The following is an 18874-nucleotide window of genomic DNA, read 5'->3' on the forward strand; positions in this document are numbered from 1 at the left end:
TTCTTCAATAATTTTGATTGTGGGAACAATGAGAAATTCTTTCAATACTTGTACAAGGTTTTGTTGTTTAATTTGTCCTAAAATATATACTTCTAGCAGATAATAATTACCATTTTTTTTTCAATCATTGACTTCTTAACTGATTATATGTAATATAAAAAAAAAAAAAAAAACTGATTATGTGTAACTGATTTCTTTTGGAGTGGTGATGATTAGAGGTGTCTATGATAATGTCAATTTCAGGAGATCGAAAACGCAGAAAATTTTATAATCAATAATGTCGTCAATCATCAACCTAAGTACATTTGCCCATACTGGTAACTTAACGGCCAACTACAATGTTGAAATCCATTGTTGACTAGGGGAAAATAGAAAAGTGCGAACATTGCATAAGTTTACTCCAAAGTGACTTCTTAGGACAAAATTTTATTCTTATAAAGTTAGGACTGTTTAGAATAAAATTTTGCAATGGTGGGTAAGAATAAAATTTGATGATCGTCTTCGTTGGACCAATAAAATGAGGTATCCGGCTCTGTTTAAAAATTGATGATCGGCTCAATTGCTAATATATTATTAATCATATCATAAACCATTCCTTTATTCGAAAAAACGCACGATGAATTTTATGGTAGCATCTAGCAGTTGAATAGCAGTGCTTAGTGTACCCCATTATTCTAGATATAAACATAATATAATTTTATGACGTGGCATTAGATGATTGAAGCCTGTATAGCAAACGTCATTAAGCAATACATGAGATTGCCGCCTCCTCTCTGGCCCAAAGCGTCAACATATCCTCCCCTTGAACTCCCCCAGTCCCTCGCCTCAACATTTTCCATTATTTTTACTCACATCAGCGAAGCGTTAAGCGAGGTCGGGCCGGTGGGGCAAGTTAGAAGGACCAAACAACCCGTCCGCAATCAGCTTAATGCCAAGGTAAGTACGTGCTTGGTCGCCGTCTCTTTTGGCCATTCACTCTTCAATCAAAAATCGTATTCTGCAATTGGGTATTTTTGGTTTAATGGGTATCTCTCAATTTGAGTGCACAGCGTTTTCAAATTTCTGCGTGTTCAAAAATCTGAATCAGGTTCTGGTTTTAGTGGATTTATATTGTATTGCTGGGAGATTACAGAGATAATGGGATTACCCAATTGCATGTTACACACTAATAATGAACTCTGTAGCTTTATTTGGTTCAAGAATAGTGAATAAAGTTCCATTTTTTCTTGTTCTTTCGCGTAAGTTTTGTGATTATAGCGGTGATGGTGGTAAAACTGATAATGGGTTTAGTTGTATTGAAGAGACTTTAACGGATATATGGGAAAGCTCAAATTTTGATGCTACTATGAATGGAAACGGTGGATTACATGATTATCAGAGAACGGCTGAGGCGCAGTTCTCCATTAGGAGGATGTTTTTGGATAATGTTAAATTTGATGCGAGTAGGGTACTTGAGATTTTACAAAATGATGGTCCGGGATTTGATGCGAAGTTGGTTTTGAGTGAGTCTGGAATTAGGGTTTCAGAGATACTTGTGAGGGAGGTTCTTTCAGGAATTTTGAGGAGTGTAAATTATGCAGACAAGACCAAGTGTGCCAAATTGGGCTATAAGTTTTTTGTATGGTCTGGTCAGCAGGAGAACTTTAGGCACACGGCAAACTCATATCATTTAATAATGAAGATATTTGCAGATTGTGAGGAATTTAAGGCTATGTGGAGGCTAGTTGATGAAATGATAGAGAACGGGTTCCCAACTACTGCCCGGACGTTTAACATATTAATCTGTACGTGTGGTGAGGTTGGTTTGGCTAGGAAAGTTGTGGAGAGGTTTATTAAGTCAAAATTGTTCAATTTTAGGCCATTTAAGAACTCCTACAATGCAATTCTGCATGCGCTTCTTGGTATAAGACAGTACAAGTTGATTGAGTGGGTTTATCAGCAGATGTCTGATGAAGGTTATGCCCCAGATATTCTAACATATAACATTGTCATGTGTGCAAAATATAGGTTGGGGAAGTTAGATCAGTTCCATAGATTGCTTGATGAAATGGGTAGATCTGGATTTTCCCCTGATTTTCATACATATAACATCCTACTGCATGTTCTTGGCAAAGGAGATAAACCTCTTGCAGCACTTAATCTTTTGAATCACATGAAGGAGGTGGGTTTTGATCCAAGTGTCCTTCATTTTACCACCTTGATGGATGGCCTGAGCCGAGCAGGAAATTTAGATGCATGCAAGTATTTTTTTGATGAGATGGCTAACAAGGGGTGCATGCCTGATGTGGTATGTTATACTGTTATGATAACTAGTTACATTGCAGCAGGGGAGCTGGAGAAGGCTCAGGATCTTTTTGATGGGATGATCACTAAGGGGCAGCTTCCAAATGTATTTACATACAATTCCATGATCCGTGGCTTTTGTATGGCAGGGAAGTTTGATGAGGCATGCACGATGATGAAAGAAATGGAATCTAGAGGTTGTAATCCAAATTTCCTTGTGTACAATACACTGGTGAGCAATTTGCGGAATGCTGGAAAGCTAGCTGAAGCTCATGAAGTGATTAGACATATGGTTGAGAAGGGGAAATATATCCATTTAGTCTCAAAATTCAAAAGATATAAAAGATGCTAGAGCAGCATTGTGTAACATAGAATTCTTTAGTTTTAACTTTACTGTTTACTGGAAAATGCTTGCTGATCCAGCTTAGTTGACAACGACAACCCGCTGCCTGTGATGGCCCAGTGGAAATGGAAATGGTAAAATCGTCACCTCTTTAACTTTTTAAACTTTCTCATGCAGAGTTACTGCAATACATTCAATAGCTAAACTGCCAATTGATATGTGTGCGTATTTGTGCATGTTGTGCAGTATGAAAGTAGTCGTATCATTGCATTGTCTTAATATCCTTAATTTTTATCACGAAGATACTACATAATTTCTTTTTTTCTTTTTGGCCATCATTTCTGACTAGTGAGAGAGATTAGATTCTTCTGATCCTTCATAATGTGATACATGGTAAATCTCATCATGTGATACATGGTGTATCTCTTTTAGGAAGAAAGTAGGTAAATGATGGGAGAGTAGAATAGTATAGATATCCAAAGGAAAAAAGAATAATGCGGACAGATTGGAATAATAAAAAAAGGAAGTTTGGTAGAAGATGGGAAGTAAAACAAAAGCTGATTTTTACATTTTCGATGTTGAAGTATTTACAATGTAGAGAGCTCTTGGATAATATATTTCCATGTAATCATTGAAAATCTGGCGGGACTTTGTTTTCTTGTAATAAAATTTGGTTTCATGTTTAAGAAACTGATTTGTGCATGCCTTCAGTTGTGACATTGGTGAAGGTGGTGGTGGTGGTAGGGAAGTAAACTAAAATTCATGAAGTCAAAGTGGATACAGAGTAGTTTTGGCAGCAATGCCGATGCAATGATACTGTTAGAGGATTTTATTATAACTGGTGGTTGGACTTAAATTCTTATCCTTATAACACTAGGAGAATATCAAAGTTTTGGTACAAAAGAACATGATTCAGTAATTAGGTTCTTAAAATCCAGCCTTCATTTACTCTGAACAGAGCAAGGCTTAAAAATTATCGACGTTAGAATAAAACTTCATCTCTAAATACCATCCCTTCCCCTTCCTCTTTGACGAGCACTGTACCTTTCCCAGTGTAGACAACTGCATTCATTTTGACAATTATGCTGGCATTTGATGGTCCTTATCTCAGATGCCTTGTACTTCCCATTTCCTCATAACATGAGGAAAAGGTGTTAAATGTTTTGTTAGCAATTCTTCTTTTTAGTTGTTGAAGGAACATGAGATTAGTTCTTCTGAAATTGGAGATAACATGATGACTTTCTTGTTTGCTCATCTTTTCTGCAGGTTTCTGTGTTTGATCTGCCTATAAAGTATCTGAAACTTCAAAGAGTACTATTTTATCCCTTGCAATGGCTTCATCTTGTAATCATCATAGCTCAGATGATGCTGTTGGTACTTTAGCAGTGCAGCTCAACCCAAGAATATCTACACAAGGATAACAGCTTTATGAAGGACTGCAATGAGCTGTCTGAAAAATCATTGTCATTCTTTCTCGAAGTTATATGGAAGGAAGCATTTTATAGAGAATGAATACTGAATTGCGTGGACATAGTGCCAGTTTTCTGGAACCATAACCATTATCTCTTTGGAGCTAAATTAGACCTGCTTGGATAATTGTTCCCCTCTGAAGTTTGGTCCTTAACTTCCTACTTGTTTGACTGCAGTATGCCGCGTGGAGAGCAATGCTGCCAACTTCTCATGCTAGAATCTAGGACATACTTAGGACTTTCAGATTTAAACCTTCATCAGCAGATTATTGGCCTGAATCTCCTTGACAGGGAGAGTTTTTTTAGTTGCCTTTCTGCACAAAAAAGTTTTCTGTCTTGTCACCTAGCTTTGTTTGTATCTTCTTCATAAGCAGCAGTCCTCAGATAAAGAGAATGATGACGATATCTTATGTATCTGACGCCCAAGTGATTCGGGTAAGATTTTGTTAATTAGATTTGAGTACTACAGAAACTTGCTCAATTATTTTGGTATAAACTCAACTTAATTCTTAATAGTAGTGGTCATAACTCGTAACCCATGACTGGGTCATTCTCAGTACTTCTAAATAGATTGCTCAAGTTGGGATGTTCCTTCTTCCATAGTTCTTTTCCCTGTAGGCTATTTGCCCTTTCAGGTGTTGGGCATTACTTATCTGAAGCCAGTGACTCAACAGTTTTATACATTATAGTTGTTCCACACTTTCTTGCACACAGCAGGTATGCGACATTCTGGACTTCAGATATAAAACAAAATAATGACCCGCTGCTGGAAATATAATGGATTTTTCCTTTGGCTGGTTCTGGTTGAAACTATAGATTTCTCTGGATATTTGTCTAGTTTTTATTGGTAAATAGGCCACCCAAGCTCTAGAGCTTTACTCAAGAAGTCCGGCAGCGCTTAGTGGCCCGGTTGTAATTGTTATGCTTCTGCTTAGTTTTGAAACCACTGCAGGTAGAAAAAACTACCATATAACCCTTGGGACTACTGATTGCATTTAGGCATGGTTGTGCATTCAGACTTGAGAGCCACAACATCTCAATCTCAAATAGGGTTCGTTCAGTGTTACGTTGTGTAAACAACTTTATGAAATATATTTGGTAGCCAATCCTACCATTATTATTATGCTCTCAACAATTATACATACTCTCATCATCTTATTCTGAGTGTGTCCAAGCATGGATGCATGTGTGTTTTTGTTTCTGTAAATGGGGTACGAAATCCAGAGTTCCCAAGTCTCCTAGTATGAAATCATGTTGGCCAAGGTTTGAAAATAGAGTTATGACAGCTTATAATAATCTATACATGACCTGTGCTTTGTTATTCCCATCATCGTCATCCCAGCTAAGCACTCTACTGTGTGATATTCTTTTCTTTTGTCCAAAGCATTGTCTTATGAACCGTCCTGCCATAATTCAATGCCTAACAAGACAAACCAAGTAGTTTTAATTCATATGATTCCTTTTAATAGAAGCATCAATTTTTTTTTGTCTATTTCGTTTTTTTCCCCTCTTTAGATTCTTCAACAGCTCTACAGATGCTAATGAGTCCGTATGATCCCAATACGTCAATGCACCAAGTATTTGTTGTCATTAGCCAACTATTGTGCACTTCGCTTAAGCATTGATATCAAGAGGAGTGCTAGCAACAATCGCTTATGCCGCTTCCTTGGATGATCGTGTGTCTTAGAGCGTGAACAAATGTGTCAGTTCCTTAAATTAGAAAAGTATTCATATTTTATTTTTTTTACACCCTCCACTTGAGGTACAAAATTACAACGCTACCCTTGCATTCTTATCACTTACAGTTACGCTGGTTGATGACCACAACAGCTCATCAACTTTGGTTAATTGGTTCGTTGATTGAATTATGCTTCCATCTTTTGAGGTTTATTTTTTTTATTAATTATTACGCTTATTAGTTTTCACCAAAAGAAATTGCTCTAAATTATCTCAAATTCTGAGTAAAGTCCCAAACCACATTCTTTTTATCATTATTTTCATTAAAGCATTTACAATTTAAATTTTTTAAAATAAGATAAAATTATTATAAGATTATGATACGTCTAAAAATTTATTTAATATTGCAGAGGTGGATAAATTTTATTGGATAAGAATGCATTTCTACAATTATTTTTTAACCCTCTTTGGAACACTATTAACAGAGAGATTGTATTTAATTCAAAAGTGACTTACCTTTTATTCCAGAAATAGAGAAAAAGCAGGTAAGAGAATAAAATTTTGGGGGACTAATGATAAGGAAAATCACTATCATTTTTTATTTTTATCTAATACTCTCCTTATCATTTAGTCTCTCAAAATTTTCTTCTCTCACTTGCTATTTCTATATTTTTTTATATGAAAAAAAAAGTAAGTTTCTTTTGAATTAAATACAGTCTCATAAAATCTATCCCTAATTAATCATTATTAGGACCTTTGTAATATTAAATAAATTTGTAGACATATCATAATCTTATAATAATTTTATCTTATTTTAAAAAAATTTAATTGTTAAATGCTTTACTAAAATAATGGTTAAAAAAAGAATTGGGGGTTGGGGATTTGGTCAAAATTTGAGATAATTAATATTTTTTTTGTGAAAATTAATCAGTGTAAAATTAATAAAAAAATTGAAAAACAAAAACTGCGAAGGATGTCTTGATGAGCTGTTGTGGTCGCCAGCGTAACTGTGAATGCTAAGAAGATCAGGGTAGCGTTGTAATTTTCTTAGCTCAAGTGGAGGGTATAAAAAAATAAAATATGAGTGCTTTTCTAATTTAATGACCTGACACATTTATTCACATTCTAAGACACGTATCGTTCAGAGAAGCAGCGAGTGCAACAGTCGCTCGCATAAGCGACTGTTGCTAGCCCTCGTATATCAATCCTTTCAATTCTTTCTTTCTTTCTTTCTTTATTTGTTTGTTTGTTATTAAAAATCAAGACAATTTGTTGGATTCAGGAAATTCCACTTTGGTTTGTCAAAAACTCAAATACTAATGTTGATTGCGACGTGGCGGCTACTAAACGCCATTCAAAATTTCCACTCCGCATGCAAATTGATGGAATTGGACGGTAAAGCGTCGAACCAAAGGCGGCAAAGGGCGCTGGGAAATATTTTACGATATTAAAAAATTAATATTTCGGGATCCACTTATTGGTCGGCTGTTAAAATTAAATTATATCTCCTTTCCAGTGCCTTACATGGTGTTGCAACAATACTTACAGATTTTTTTTTTATTTTTTTGTAATCGCGAACTCAAGAAACGGTGTGAAGCAATTCCAAGCAGTATAGAAGTGCTTCGTTTAATAACATTTTGAAATCATCTTCCGATTGAAATGATTGCAGAATGAGAGACAGCGATGCCTATTAAAGTCAGCCCACAAAGTTTTTATGTTATTATCAATCAATCACTATAATTTTCACCGAGTGAGGCAACCCAAATATACAGGTAATTTTAATTTGAGCCCACGAAAATTCACCACCTTCGCTCTGCTTTATAAAACCCAGAAAAGATACAAAAGAACAAACAAGAAAGAATCACACATGTAGCCATTTAGGCTTTTAATTTAATTTGAAGGATAATGCAGTATGACAATTTTTGTATTATTATAATTTATGGACATGTTTACTGTCTAAGTTTTATGGTGTTCAGGTGCAAAATGCTCAGTAAATAAATCAGAATATGCAAACTTCTCTTTCACACATCACTTTTTTTTTTCGGTTTTTGAGAAACATAATGATAAAATTAGATATGTAAGCATAAAATAAACCAAATTTACTTCAAAATATTTGGAAAAAAAAGAAACTCCGACGCCTTCGCATATTTATACCATTGGGCGGTTCTCACAACATATTTAATTACATATCTTGCCAAGGTGAAAAAAAAAATGATAAAACAGTACTAACTTTTACTTTATTAGAGCAAAAGGATTAAAAAAGAAAAAGAAAAAAAAAAGAGAGGGAGAGAAAACAGGGGATTTCATTTTTTCTCATCTTTCTTGTCATCTTTCTTGTCATCTTTCTTTTCCTCTTTCTTTTCTTCTTTCTTCTCTTCCTTCTTCTCCTCTTTGGCCGGCCCTACCGAAATAATGTCCACTTTTCCGACTTTCTTAAGCTTTTTCACCACTGCCACTGTGTCCATTTGCCCTATCACTGTCAGCTTCTGGTCTTTCAAATCAGCAGCAATTGAATCAACTCCTGGATCATCGTCATTTCAATTGTATATATATTAATGAATTAAAATATTTTTGGCTAACTAAAGAAACCCAGAAACCTGATCATTTTGTTGTTAACGATCTTGTTGAAGGAATTAAAAAAAAAAAAAAATATATATATATATACAATAACATAAATAAATTATTAAATACATACCAAAGATATCAGCAGCAGCTTCTATGGCTTTTTGCTTGGTCCTGTCATCAGTCATGGTCAAAACCTTCAACACCAGCTTCTGCTGCATGTTTCAATTACAAACCAGAAATTGTTAAACGCGTTTCTTAATGTAAAGATGAAACAAAGAGAGAGACTGAAAGAGTACCTGCGCCATTTGAAGATGATTAATGAATGGAAAAAAAAAAAAAAGGAACTGAGAAATCCGAAAAGTGAAGGTTATATAGGAACTTGTGGAGTATTTAAAAGGGGAGATATGTGAAAAGCCGGGTTTCAGGTGGGAGAGTAAAATTTGGGTGTGCGTACTTACACGAAATAAGTGGTTTCTTTGAACACGTTTTATGGGCCACATGGCCAAGTTTTGGTTGTTGTAGAGACAAAAGGTGGCGTGGTGAATGACTGTGATGTACTTGATTCGTTTCGATGGGTCCCCTTTCCTATTTTTCCTTCACAATCCCAATGAGATTGTCAAAAATAAAATAAACGTTAATAAAATTTGACTATCTAATTGTACTACGGTAATAGCTAAAAATACTGTAGATAAACTCTTTATATATATATATATAAATATAATTTAAAGTTGCATTAATGCTATATTATTAAGTGAAAATCTGATGGCTGGATTTTGTGGTTAATTTTATCGTCTTAATTTAAGATTGTAGTTCCAATGTCATCTTCTAGTTTTCTTTTTATTTTTTTGAAATTATTTTACTCTCATTAAGGTATATTCATGGACTAATTATTACAAGTTTCATTTTTAAATTAATATTATGGTTAATTTGTCAATGGTATGTTAGAGTAATTTTTTTTAATCTATCTGAAAAGTTAGAATTTGATGAAATGTGAATAGATTTGAATATAAATATCATTATAATATCTTTTTTTTTAATATTTGAACATAAGTGGTATTTTGTTTGTTTTTATAAATAAAACATTGTAAATATGATTATTTGACAATAATGTCCTTGTAAGTCAATATATATATATATTGGATTTTATAGTTAATGAAACAAGTATATTTAGTGGAGATATTTTTTAATATAATATTTACTTCATATTTAGATTTTTTTCATTTAAATAAAAGTCACAGAAATTAACTTTTTCTATTTTGATATAAATATTTGAAGGTTAAATATAAGTGAAAAAAATAAAATTAATAAATTTTCAAACTCTTACATTTAACGAAGAATCTCTAAAGTTTAATTCAGTTTCATCTAATCGGCCATTAATATCCAAAATAATTTACTGTGTTGTTACACGATTCATATTATGATAGTAAATTTTTGGTTATATAGTATCATACGTGCAAGGGATCTTGTCCCCTTAAAGGCTATAGCTTGAGGGATAACTGATAAGTCATAACAAAATTGTTATCCTGATGAGTCATTGATGTTGAAACCTTATGACTTTCTGCCCCCATCAAAACAAAGGGGCAGTAGCTAGGATTATCATTTATCAAAGTGGGTTCTTTTATTTCACCTTTTCTTCATTTTTCTTTCTATTACATTACAAAAGAAAGATTGCCAAATGTCTATGATTCAGGGGCAAAAGTTATGAGAAAGTTGGCCAAGCCTTTTCAAAATTGACACCCCCTTGTTATTCAATTCCAAGATTCCCTTTTTCTTTTTTTCTTTTTTCAAGATTTGAATGTTGTAAAACGAAGACTTGCCTACCATTGAAAATTCAATAATTAAAGCCAACTAGATTTTTGAATAGCACCACTCAATTGGTCAGATCTTCGCACAAACAAAAGAAAATCTTCATTATCATGTGAACAGAAGATCTTATGACTCGAAAATATAATGTAGGTTGGAAAATTGGAGCTCTTTTCTTTTTCACTTTTTATATGTGAGAAAATATAATTAGTTAACGATCATCATATGACATATATTTCTATATGAAGTATCAAATCTTATCAATTTTTTTAACATAAATGCATTCATAACATATTATTATTCGGGAATGGCGGAACTATATACTTGTGTATAAAGTTATAACCCTAGCAAATCAAAGCAATTACAGAGTCAAAAATAAAGATAATAATTAAATTCCATTGCTCATAGTACAACAAAAATTTGTATGTAAGGTACCTAACTCGACAAATACGTGACCAAAAAGCATAAGAACACATGAAGAAGAAGCAATGTATCAATGCAAATGCATGATCAAATCACATGATAGTGCAGGCATGCGGATTGTCATCACTGAAAAGCGAAGCAACAGCCTCATCTGAGGCCACGGCAACAGAGTAAACAGCAGGGGTGTGAAAGAAAGTGTGTGCCCCATTGGTGGCTCCATAAGTGTCATAATAATGGTTCACAATGTAGCTTGGATACTTGTAAAATGAGGCAAAATGAGCGTATCCTGGAAACGGCCATGGCTCTGCTGCTTTCCCGGCTCTTTTAATTGCTTTCAGCACCTTCTTTTCATCTAGTGCGTAGCCTCTCACTGTGATCTTTTGCACCTCCATTTCTATTTCCACTTCTTCTACTCCTGAACATCATAAAATCAAACCCAATTAATTAAGTTATGGATGAATCATATTCTTACACTGCTTAAATTTGAACGAGTTTTCTATTTTCTGTATGCGCCTGAATGAGCGAAACACATCTATCATGATGAATGTGTTTGATTCAATATGAAGCTTAAGCTTTGAGACCTTCCGCTTGATTTGGTTTCTTGAAAGAGAATTCTGTTGGGCCTTCGTTCATAAATCTGTACAGGCCCTCAAGGCTTTGAAAGGCCGCCCAGGCAACAATTTGGACAAAGAATTGACCCAACGCATGCTCTTTTAATTTGGATTGAAGTCACAATAAGATAAATAGACATTGATTAGAGATGTAAGTTTACAAGCTGTGGCCGAGATATTGATATGCTTAGAGATGTAAGTTTTAAGAACTTCAAATGCTTGCTCAATGCTCAATAGAAAAATTTTGAGTACTTTTGATAGCTATATGCACAATGGAAATTAAAACGAAAGGTGCATGTAAGCATCAATGCATGCTGATTGCTGCCTGCCAATAGCAAGAACTAATGCAACATTAATAGAGACCAAATCACGCTTACAAGGAAACGAAAGCCACAAATTAACAAGTGAGCCTGTAACCCAATAACCCCAGGCACCATTTTCTTTTTTAAACAAAAAGAAAAAAGGGATTACCTTTGAGCTTGAAGAGTGCTCTCTTACACTTGGAAGCACAGCCCTCGCAGTCCAAGTTTGGAACTCTAACCTCCACCATCAGCTGCATGCAGAACACATTTGTTATCAAACCCCATTATTATCTATTAATATTTACTACTTAATCAATTAATGAATCCGTTAAAAATTGTGTTTGTGAGTGGAAAAAGATGGACTTACAGACATGGTTTGAAGCTTTGACGATGGAGAGCGATATTAGAAGATACTGATTAGGTAAAGAAACAAGAAAGCTCTATGTAGTTGATTCAAGTGAAGTAATTCCAAGGTAGCTGAGTTTGAGGGCAGGGCATTTAAGGCTCTCTACTGAGACTGAGACAGTGGACGGTTTTGTAGTTGCCATATATAAATTATATAATACACATAATAATTATGTACTATATTGTCTTTAATAGTGTCGAGGCTGCTTCAGTACCAACTGCAGCGCCTTGGGTTTTGAAATTTGAAAGCATGAGATGGTGAGAGTTGTGATCACGCGTGGTGGATTAGTAAAGGCGTGACGAGCTAGCTTGCTTTATCAATGATCAATGTGCCCCGCCCTCCCGGCCCCAAAACTCAAATCCTGTGCTTGCTAATCCTTCTCTCTCTCACTCACGCATGCTCAGTTGACGCAATGCTTCAATTCAAATAATGCCACTCTCTCTCTCTCTCTCTCTCTCTCTCTCTCGAATGATGGTGCGTGCATGGACACTCACAAATCAAGATATATTCATGACCAAAAACATATATAATATAATTTCCCATTAACCTAACTAGTAGGGCCAAATGTTTGATTTTGCTCAATTATCTGATGGTGTAATGCATACTCAAAATAAGTCTTTGAGTTTCTTTCCATATATTTAATAGAATATCAATCCCCACTAAAGCACATTGTTGATAAATGGCTATCATAGTCCTTCATAATTAGCTCTAATTACATAAGATGCATCAATCATGACTTATTGACAAATGACATGCTCAGATACTCTTGGTATTTATTAAAATCTAGTGAAATGGGAGATTAAATCACTTGCAGGAAGTGAAATTTTATGTAACATAAGCCAATGCTCATGTTAACGCGCCAACTAAGTGTTACAGGCCATTTTGTTCCTTTGACAGTTTGACTACCTCACAGTTTACACTCCACGCGGCTTTACTACTGAATCAGCTTTGACAGTTGACAGTTCTGCAAAAGAATTCTCAAAATAGAAAACGGAATCTACTTTCTTACTGTAACATAACAAAAGAAAAGAATCTCAAAAAAGTAAAAGTTATACATATGCTGTGAAGGAAACCGCCAATTGACTAGATTATGAACAATCTATGTAGCGTACAAAAATAACTGTTCAGATAAATGAGGGTATATGAGATGGGTCTGTGAACCTGCAGATAGACAAACACCCTCTTGTGAAAATTTTGCATCATATATAATATTCCATTATAAAGCGGAACATGAGGTTAAAGAAGATGAAAAAAGAAAACATGGGATGGCAGTATCATAATTCTCCCATGTCCTTTCATGATCAGTAAAAGAAAAACATATTGTAATAATTTGCAGTGCTCATTTGGGACCATCATCATCACACCATATACTATACTGTTCGAGCTACCGAGCTAGAGACAGCCTTCATGCTGAGACCCACAGTTAATAACGGTTTTAAAGAAGAAAATAATAATTATAATAATTAATGTCGATGTTTTGTTACTTCGACCAACAATTATACTTACTACTATCAGTGTAGAGAATTGTTTACTTAAAGAACAAAAGTTTGCTTCAACTTTTTGTTATGAGAAATTTTAGAGTAAATAAGAGGTATTACACTTAAATATAATTATTAATTATATTATTATTATTTTTGAAATAAGTACACACTTATCATACATGTATTAATTAAGTGTAATATCTTTGATGCGCTTTATACTCTCTCTTTTATTACATATAAGAGATTTTTAAAAAACATCACTCAACTAATTTAATGATTTCAAATACTCAATAACCCGTAGACCTCAAAATATATTAATTTATAGGAATAAGATCATCTCCTTATCTGAACTCTACTGAATTTTTTAAAATCTCTTACCATATGTCTTTTAGTGGTAATAGTATATAGATAAGATTTAACTTTTTTATCTTTTTTTAATTAACTATCAATCACTATTTGGGCTATTTGCTTAGTACATGATCAGGTTAGAAGAGAATCGTAATCTTAATTCATAACCCTTTATTTGGTACAAAATTTACAGTTACAACCCTGATTTATGCTATAATTACAATAATCCATAGCCTTAGTATAATTAAGAACTTAAGATATTACAATTGTAATGACTTAAGGACTTTCGGTATACGCCTAATTGCAATATCGAGCAATGCTAAATTCTAATGGATTAAACTCCCATAGTTTAATTCATTAGAATTGTTAGTGATCTATGTTTTAATAAAACTCAAACATCAACGATTAAAATGTAGCGGGACATGGTTCCCCATTTAATTTCAAAGAAATTAAATAGGACTTGAGCGGACGAGATTTCGACTTATAATCTTGCTTATATAGCCATATAAATTTGAAAATCACCCGTCTTTAAAGCCAACTCATTACATTTTGACCAAGCTTCAGACTTTTTCAGGTCACTTTCTTTTTTCTTTCTAAAGCAGCTAAACACCGAGTGGATGTTCTTTCTTTCCATTTCATTTTCCAAGTCTTTTGTTTCTTGAACCAGCATATTTTAATTGCATAACAATAATTAGCTGAAGGTGAGAGATTACTTGCAATTGAGACCATAGTCCATAACAAATAATAATTAAGGTTAGTGTTGATGCTGAAATCTACTCGCCCTTGGACCGACCAGATTCTGTCACCAACGTTTGTGTTATCAACTGTCACTCGAACCACTGGGGTTGGAATCGCCCTTCCCTCTCTCACTAGACCTGCGTTCAGCAAAAACGGATCAGAGACGCCGGTGGTTTTGCCGGCGTAAACCCTCCGATGCCTAAGTTAGCACAAGGTGTTTACGGGAAAACAGTGTAATATGGATTTAAGAAATTTGTAAGGAAATGGCCTAGTTGCAATTTGGCAGCGTTTCCCCTCTCTCAGTTTTTCTGTCCCTGTCTTCTTCGATGTCTTTCTCTTTTATAGCCGCCCTTTGTCCCACGTTTTTCGTTTGCCCCTTATCCCTCCTTTTTCGGGTGGTGGTAGCCCCTCATGGGACTCTAACTGTTAGATTGTGGGCAAACGTGGATCTCGCGTGTCCTTCAACCGATCTGGGAGAAGCGCAACTACCGCGATTTTGTGGGATCGTGTTCCCGCTTTCCTGGGGATGAGTATCGGCTCGGCATATACTTCTGGTCGGTATGTTTTCCTGGTCACATTCATCTCGGGTCGGCTCCGTTTACCCCCGTGTTCTGCTCGTACCATATAGCTGAAACGATCTGTGCCGGGGCGGAAACAGTAGCATGGCCGACCTGGTGCCTTTATGTACTCAACACCAGTCCCCCAGTTTCTGGTCTGGCGAGTGAAATGAGTTAAGAGTAGAAACTGATGGTCAAATCTCACCAGCCCGGGGAGCTTCTCATCTGATCCTCTTTTTATTGAGACGGGCCTGACCTGATGTACCATTTCTCTTCTGAGGAGACTCCGACCTGAGCATGGGCCTAAGTGAACCTGTCCATAGCATATCTGGGCTTACATCTAACCTGGCCTCTTGTAACGGTTGGTGACGTGGCATCTCCAGACTCTTCGTATTTGAAATTTGAAACGACGGGCTATCCGTCCTCGATATATGGGGGGGTGAGCTGGCATATCCCATCACTTAAATGCTTCCATTTCCCCATTTTCGTTTCAAATCCCTAGACTTGAGTCATCATCATCTTGTTATTCGTTTCTCCGCCGTCAACCAAATTTTCTCTGAACTTTGCTCACACTTCCAGCGTCCGGAGTATCCATTTGCCGGGTGTTTTCTCTGTCACGGCAGCGCTATCAGTGTCAGTCTATTCCAGGTATAGTCTTTAACCTTTTCTTTGGCTGTTGTTGATTGGGTTCTGTGTTGCCCCTTTTTGTATTCGTGTACTTGGGTTTGTTTTGGTTTTTCTTTTGAGATTCCGATATGTCAAACCAGAAAAGAAAGTTAATTGTTGATGAGGGTGATGAAGAATCAAGGGACTCAGGCCTCAATGTGCCAATACCCACCGATTTTTTAGGTCCCTCCAGTAGTGTAGGTCCTCCCAATGGTAGGGATACCCTTCAGTACCCACGACCCTTGGTTGTCTCTCCCTCCCCCGAACAAGAGCTTGTAGGGAATAGAGGTAGACCTGCGTCGGGTTCTGGTGATAATCACAGCTACGGTGGGGTTGGGGTCCTTGAAGGAGTTGGCGATGGTGAGGGGAGTAGTTCCAGACCGAGCAGACCCCCTCAGAGAAGGCACCTTGGTCATAGGGTGGAGGCGGATTCCTACCCTATTAACTTCACAGCTTGTGCGACCACCCAAACTGATTTGTCCAAGCTGAGGAACCTTTACAACATTCCTTCGGAGGTTCTCTTGGTAGTTCCTGGGAAAGGTGACGTTCCCAGTCGGCCTCCGCGGGGGTATGTGACGATGCATCTGGAGAGCTTCAAATTAGGAGCTCGGCTACCCCTTCAACGCTATTTTGCTAAAATACTGGGTGGTATGTACCTGGCCCCAGGTCAGCTACACCCCAACGGTTGGAGGGTTCTCTCGGCTATGTATATATTGTGGGAGAGGTGTGGATCAGAGGAGCCTTCTCTTGTTGAAGTGAAACATCTGTATCAGCTGCGGAGCAGCCCAAGGGAGGCGGGCTGGTACTACTTCATGTCCAGTTCTGCGAAGAGAAAGCCAATCACCGGTTTTCCCTCCTCGTGCAAAAATTGGAAGAACAAATTCTTCTTTGCTGGGGGAAATTGGTGTCCAGCACTCCGTTCGTTGGGTGGTGATATTTACGTTCCAACGTAGTTTGTCACCCCAGGTCGTTCATTTTTTGCCTATATTCTTAATTAGATTGCTACTTATTGAGTTCTTTAACCTTCTGTGCTATTTCAGAGTCGTGGGGTCTGATCGGGGGGCTTGAAGATCGGCCTTTGCTTCAGGTGGAAACGGCTCTCTTGAACGCGTCTACCTGCCAAGACCTCCTGTCACCAACAAGTTTGGTCGGCTCGGGCTTAGTGGACATAGCTGCCGGGATGGATAACAAGATCCTCAGCGGGATGAGCAGGAAGCGTGGTCGGGGCCCGAGTAGCTCCAGCAACCCTCCTCCTCCTCCGAAGAAACCCAGCGTCGGTCCTTCCAAGGCGCTTGTTCCTGCTCTGCCCCCTCCTCCACCTCGTAAGAGTGGTGGGGAGAAAACCTCCGACAAGAATCCTGAGGTCAGCTTGCAGTCTGGGAACCGATCTTCTCCTCTTCCATCTCGGGATCAAGGTGACTACCTGAGCCCATATCAGAAGGATTATAAAAAGTCGGTTGGGCCCAAGATGGTAAAGGACATCGAGAGCATGAGCCTCTCCGAGTTGGCCGCTTCTGTTCAGAGAGTCTCCTTTAGGCTGGCCACAATGGTCACGTGCTACAAGACCTGGTCCGCTCGTCATGAGAAGAAGCTCCAGGCTGATAACCAAGAGTTGAAAAAGAAAGTTGAATCTGCTGACCGCTCCAAGGAGAAACTGGCCGAGCTGAACAAACAGCTTATGGAGCTTGAGGAGAAAGTTGCTGTTGCTGAGTCCACTTCCTCCAAGCTTGAGGGCAAGTTGGGTGACCTGAGATCTGATCTTCAGGCTACTCAAATTGAAAGGGATACTCTGAGGGCTGCCCTTGAGGGGGAAATCAAATCCTTGGGTGAGCAGCTGGCTGAGGAGAAAGGCAAATCCGCTGATGTGGACGATCGGCTGGATGCTGAGTATGACTCTGGGGTTGCCTTCTCCTATAAGTGCATCATGTCTGTGCTTAAGGAAGAATATCCCGAGCTGGACATGAGCAAGCTGGAGGCTGGAGTGGAGAGGTACATGGCTGGGGTCGGCCAGGGAGATAAGGAGCAAGGTGAGCAGAATCAGGTGGAGGCTCCTTTAGATGAGGCGCAGGAGGAGGGAGCTGGGGGACGTGCTTTTGAAATAGGACAAGGATCCATGCCGCCTCCTCCCAGTATTGCTGATCCTCCACCTCCTGGGACAACTGATCCTTCACCTGCTGAAGCCGTTGACCCTCCTAATCCTTAGGTCTATTTTTGTATAGATTTTAGATTTTCATTAGTTTTGTAACCAACTGAACATTAATAAATTTTCAGATGCTCTTTATTGGCTCCCTTGTCTAATGTCTACTCATAGACTGTTTCTGCAAAATAATTGCACAACTTATCTGATCTTGCCTGCTGGTTCCTTAGTGGACCGAGTAGGTGTAGGTATTTACTTGCCTTAGTAAACTTCTCGCAGAATTAGCTGCTGGTCTTTCGTTGACCGAGCAGGAACAGGCACTTTGTTGCCTTAGTAGAATTTTCGAAGCTTTAGCTGCTGGTCTTCGTTGACCGAGCAGAAACAGGCACTTTGTTGCCTTAGTAGAATTTTCGAAGCTTTAGCTGCTGGTCTTCGTTGACCGAGCAGAAACATGTACTTTGTTGCCTTAGTAGAATTTTCGAAGGTTTAGCTGCTGGTCTTCATTGACCGAGTAGAAACAGGCACTCTGTTGCCTTAGTAGAATTTTCGAAGCTTTAGCTGCTGGTCTTCGTTGACCGAGCAGAAACAGGCACTCTGTTGCCTTAGTAGAATTTTCGAAGTTTTAGCTGCTGGTCTTCATTGACCGAGCAGAAACAGGCACTCTGTTGCCTTAGTAGAATTTTCGAAGTTTTAGCTGCTGGTCTTCATTGACCGAGAAGAAACAGGCACTCTGTTGCCTTAGTAGAATTTTCGAAGGTTTAGCTGCTGGTCTTCATTGACCGAGCAGAAACAGGCACTCTGTTGCCTTAGTAGAATTTTCGAAGCTTTAGCTGCTGGTCTTCGTTGACCGAGCAGAAACAGGCACTCTGTTGCCTTAGTAGAATTTTCGAAGCTTTAGCTGCTGGTCTTCGTTGACCGAGCAGAAACAGGCACTCTGTTGCCTTAGTAGAATTTTCGAAACTTTAGCTGCTGGTCTTCGTTGACCGAGCAGAAACATGCACTCTTTTGCCTTAGTGAACTTTCGAGAATTTAGCTGCTGGTCTTCGTTGACCGAGCAGAAGTGGC

The 18874-nt window shown here is 37.5% G+C and overlaps 4 protein-coding genes across 6 annotated transcripts; 2 read left to right on the top strand and 2 right to left on the bottom strand.

Moving 5' to 3' along the window:
• Positions 1-744: 744 nt before the first annotated feature.
• Positions 745-5135, top strand: LOC18033490 (pentatricopeptide repeat-containing protein At1g55630). The gene is made up of 2 exons (XM_006421854.2): positions 745-2760; positions 3893-5135. Exon 1 carries the CDS (start codon positions 1172-1174, stop codon positions 2633-2635), a length of 1464 nt encoding a protein of 487 aa, XP_006421917.1. The 5' UTR covers positions 745-1171; the 3' UTR covers positions 2636-2760; positions 3893-5135.
• A 2901-nt stretch (positions 5136-8036) lies between these two features.
• On the bottom strand, positions 8037-8771 carry LOC112100288 (heavy metal-associated isoprenylated plant protein 39). Of its 2 annotated transcripts, none has more exons than XM_024189304.1 (3): positions 8634-8771; positions 8468-8546; positions 8037-8293 (listed from the first exon to the last, which is right to left on the bottom strand). In XM_024189304.1, the coding sequence occupies exons 1-3, from the start codon at positions 8640-8642 to the stop codon at positions 8076-8078; spliced, it is 306 nt and encodes a 101-aa protein (XP_024045072.1). In that variant the 5' UTR covers positions 8643-8771; the 3' UTR covers positions 8037-8075. The 2 variants fall into 2 exon arrangements, with proteins under 2 accessions (XP_024045072.1, XP_024045066.1); XM_024189298.1 differs by having other exon boundaries at positions 8468-8549.
• Positions 8772-10578: 1807 nt separating this feature from the next.
• Positions 10579-12014, bottom strand: LOC18031509 (heavy metal-associated isoprenylated plant protein 31). 2 transcript variants are annotated; one of them, XM_024189865.1, is made up of 3 exons: positions 11848-12014; positions 11646-11727; positions 10579-10978 (listed from the first exon to the last, which is right to left on the bottom strand). In XM_024189865.1, the coding sequence occupies exons 2-3, from the start codon at positions 11722-11724 to the stop codon at positions 10656-10658; spliced, it is 402 nt and encodes a 133-aa protein (XP_024045633.1). In that variant the 5' UTR covers positions 11725-11727; positions 11848-12014; the 3' UTR covers positions 10579-10655. The 2 variants fall into 2 exon arrangements, with proteins under 2 accessions (XP_024045633.1, XP_006421918.2); XM_006421855.2 differs by having other exon boundaries at positions 11844-12014.
• A 3747-nt stretch (positions 12015-15761) lies between these two features.
• Positions 15762-17875, top strand: LOC112100168. The gene is made up of 2 exons (XM_024188681.1): positions 15762-16602; positions 16713-17875. Exons 1-2 carry the CDS (start codon positions 15762-15764, stop codon positions 17873-17875), a joined length of 2004 nt encoding a protein of 667 aa, XP_024044449.1.
• Positions 17876-18874: the final 999 nt, after the last annotated feature.

This window comes from Citrus clementina, unplaced genomic scaffold (assembly GCF_000493195.1).
Source record: "Citrus clementina cultivar Clemenules unplaced genomic scaffold, Citrus_clementina_v1.0 scaffold_9, whole genome shotgun sequence".
NCBI classification, from domain to species: domain Eukaryota; kingdom Viridiplantae; phylum Streptophyta; class Magnoliopsida; order Sapindales; family Rutaceae; genus Citrus; species Citrus x clementina.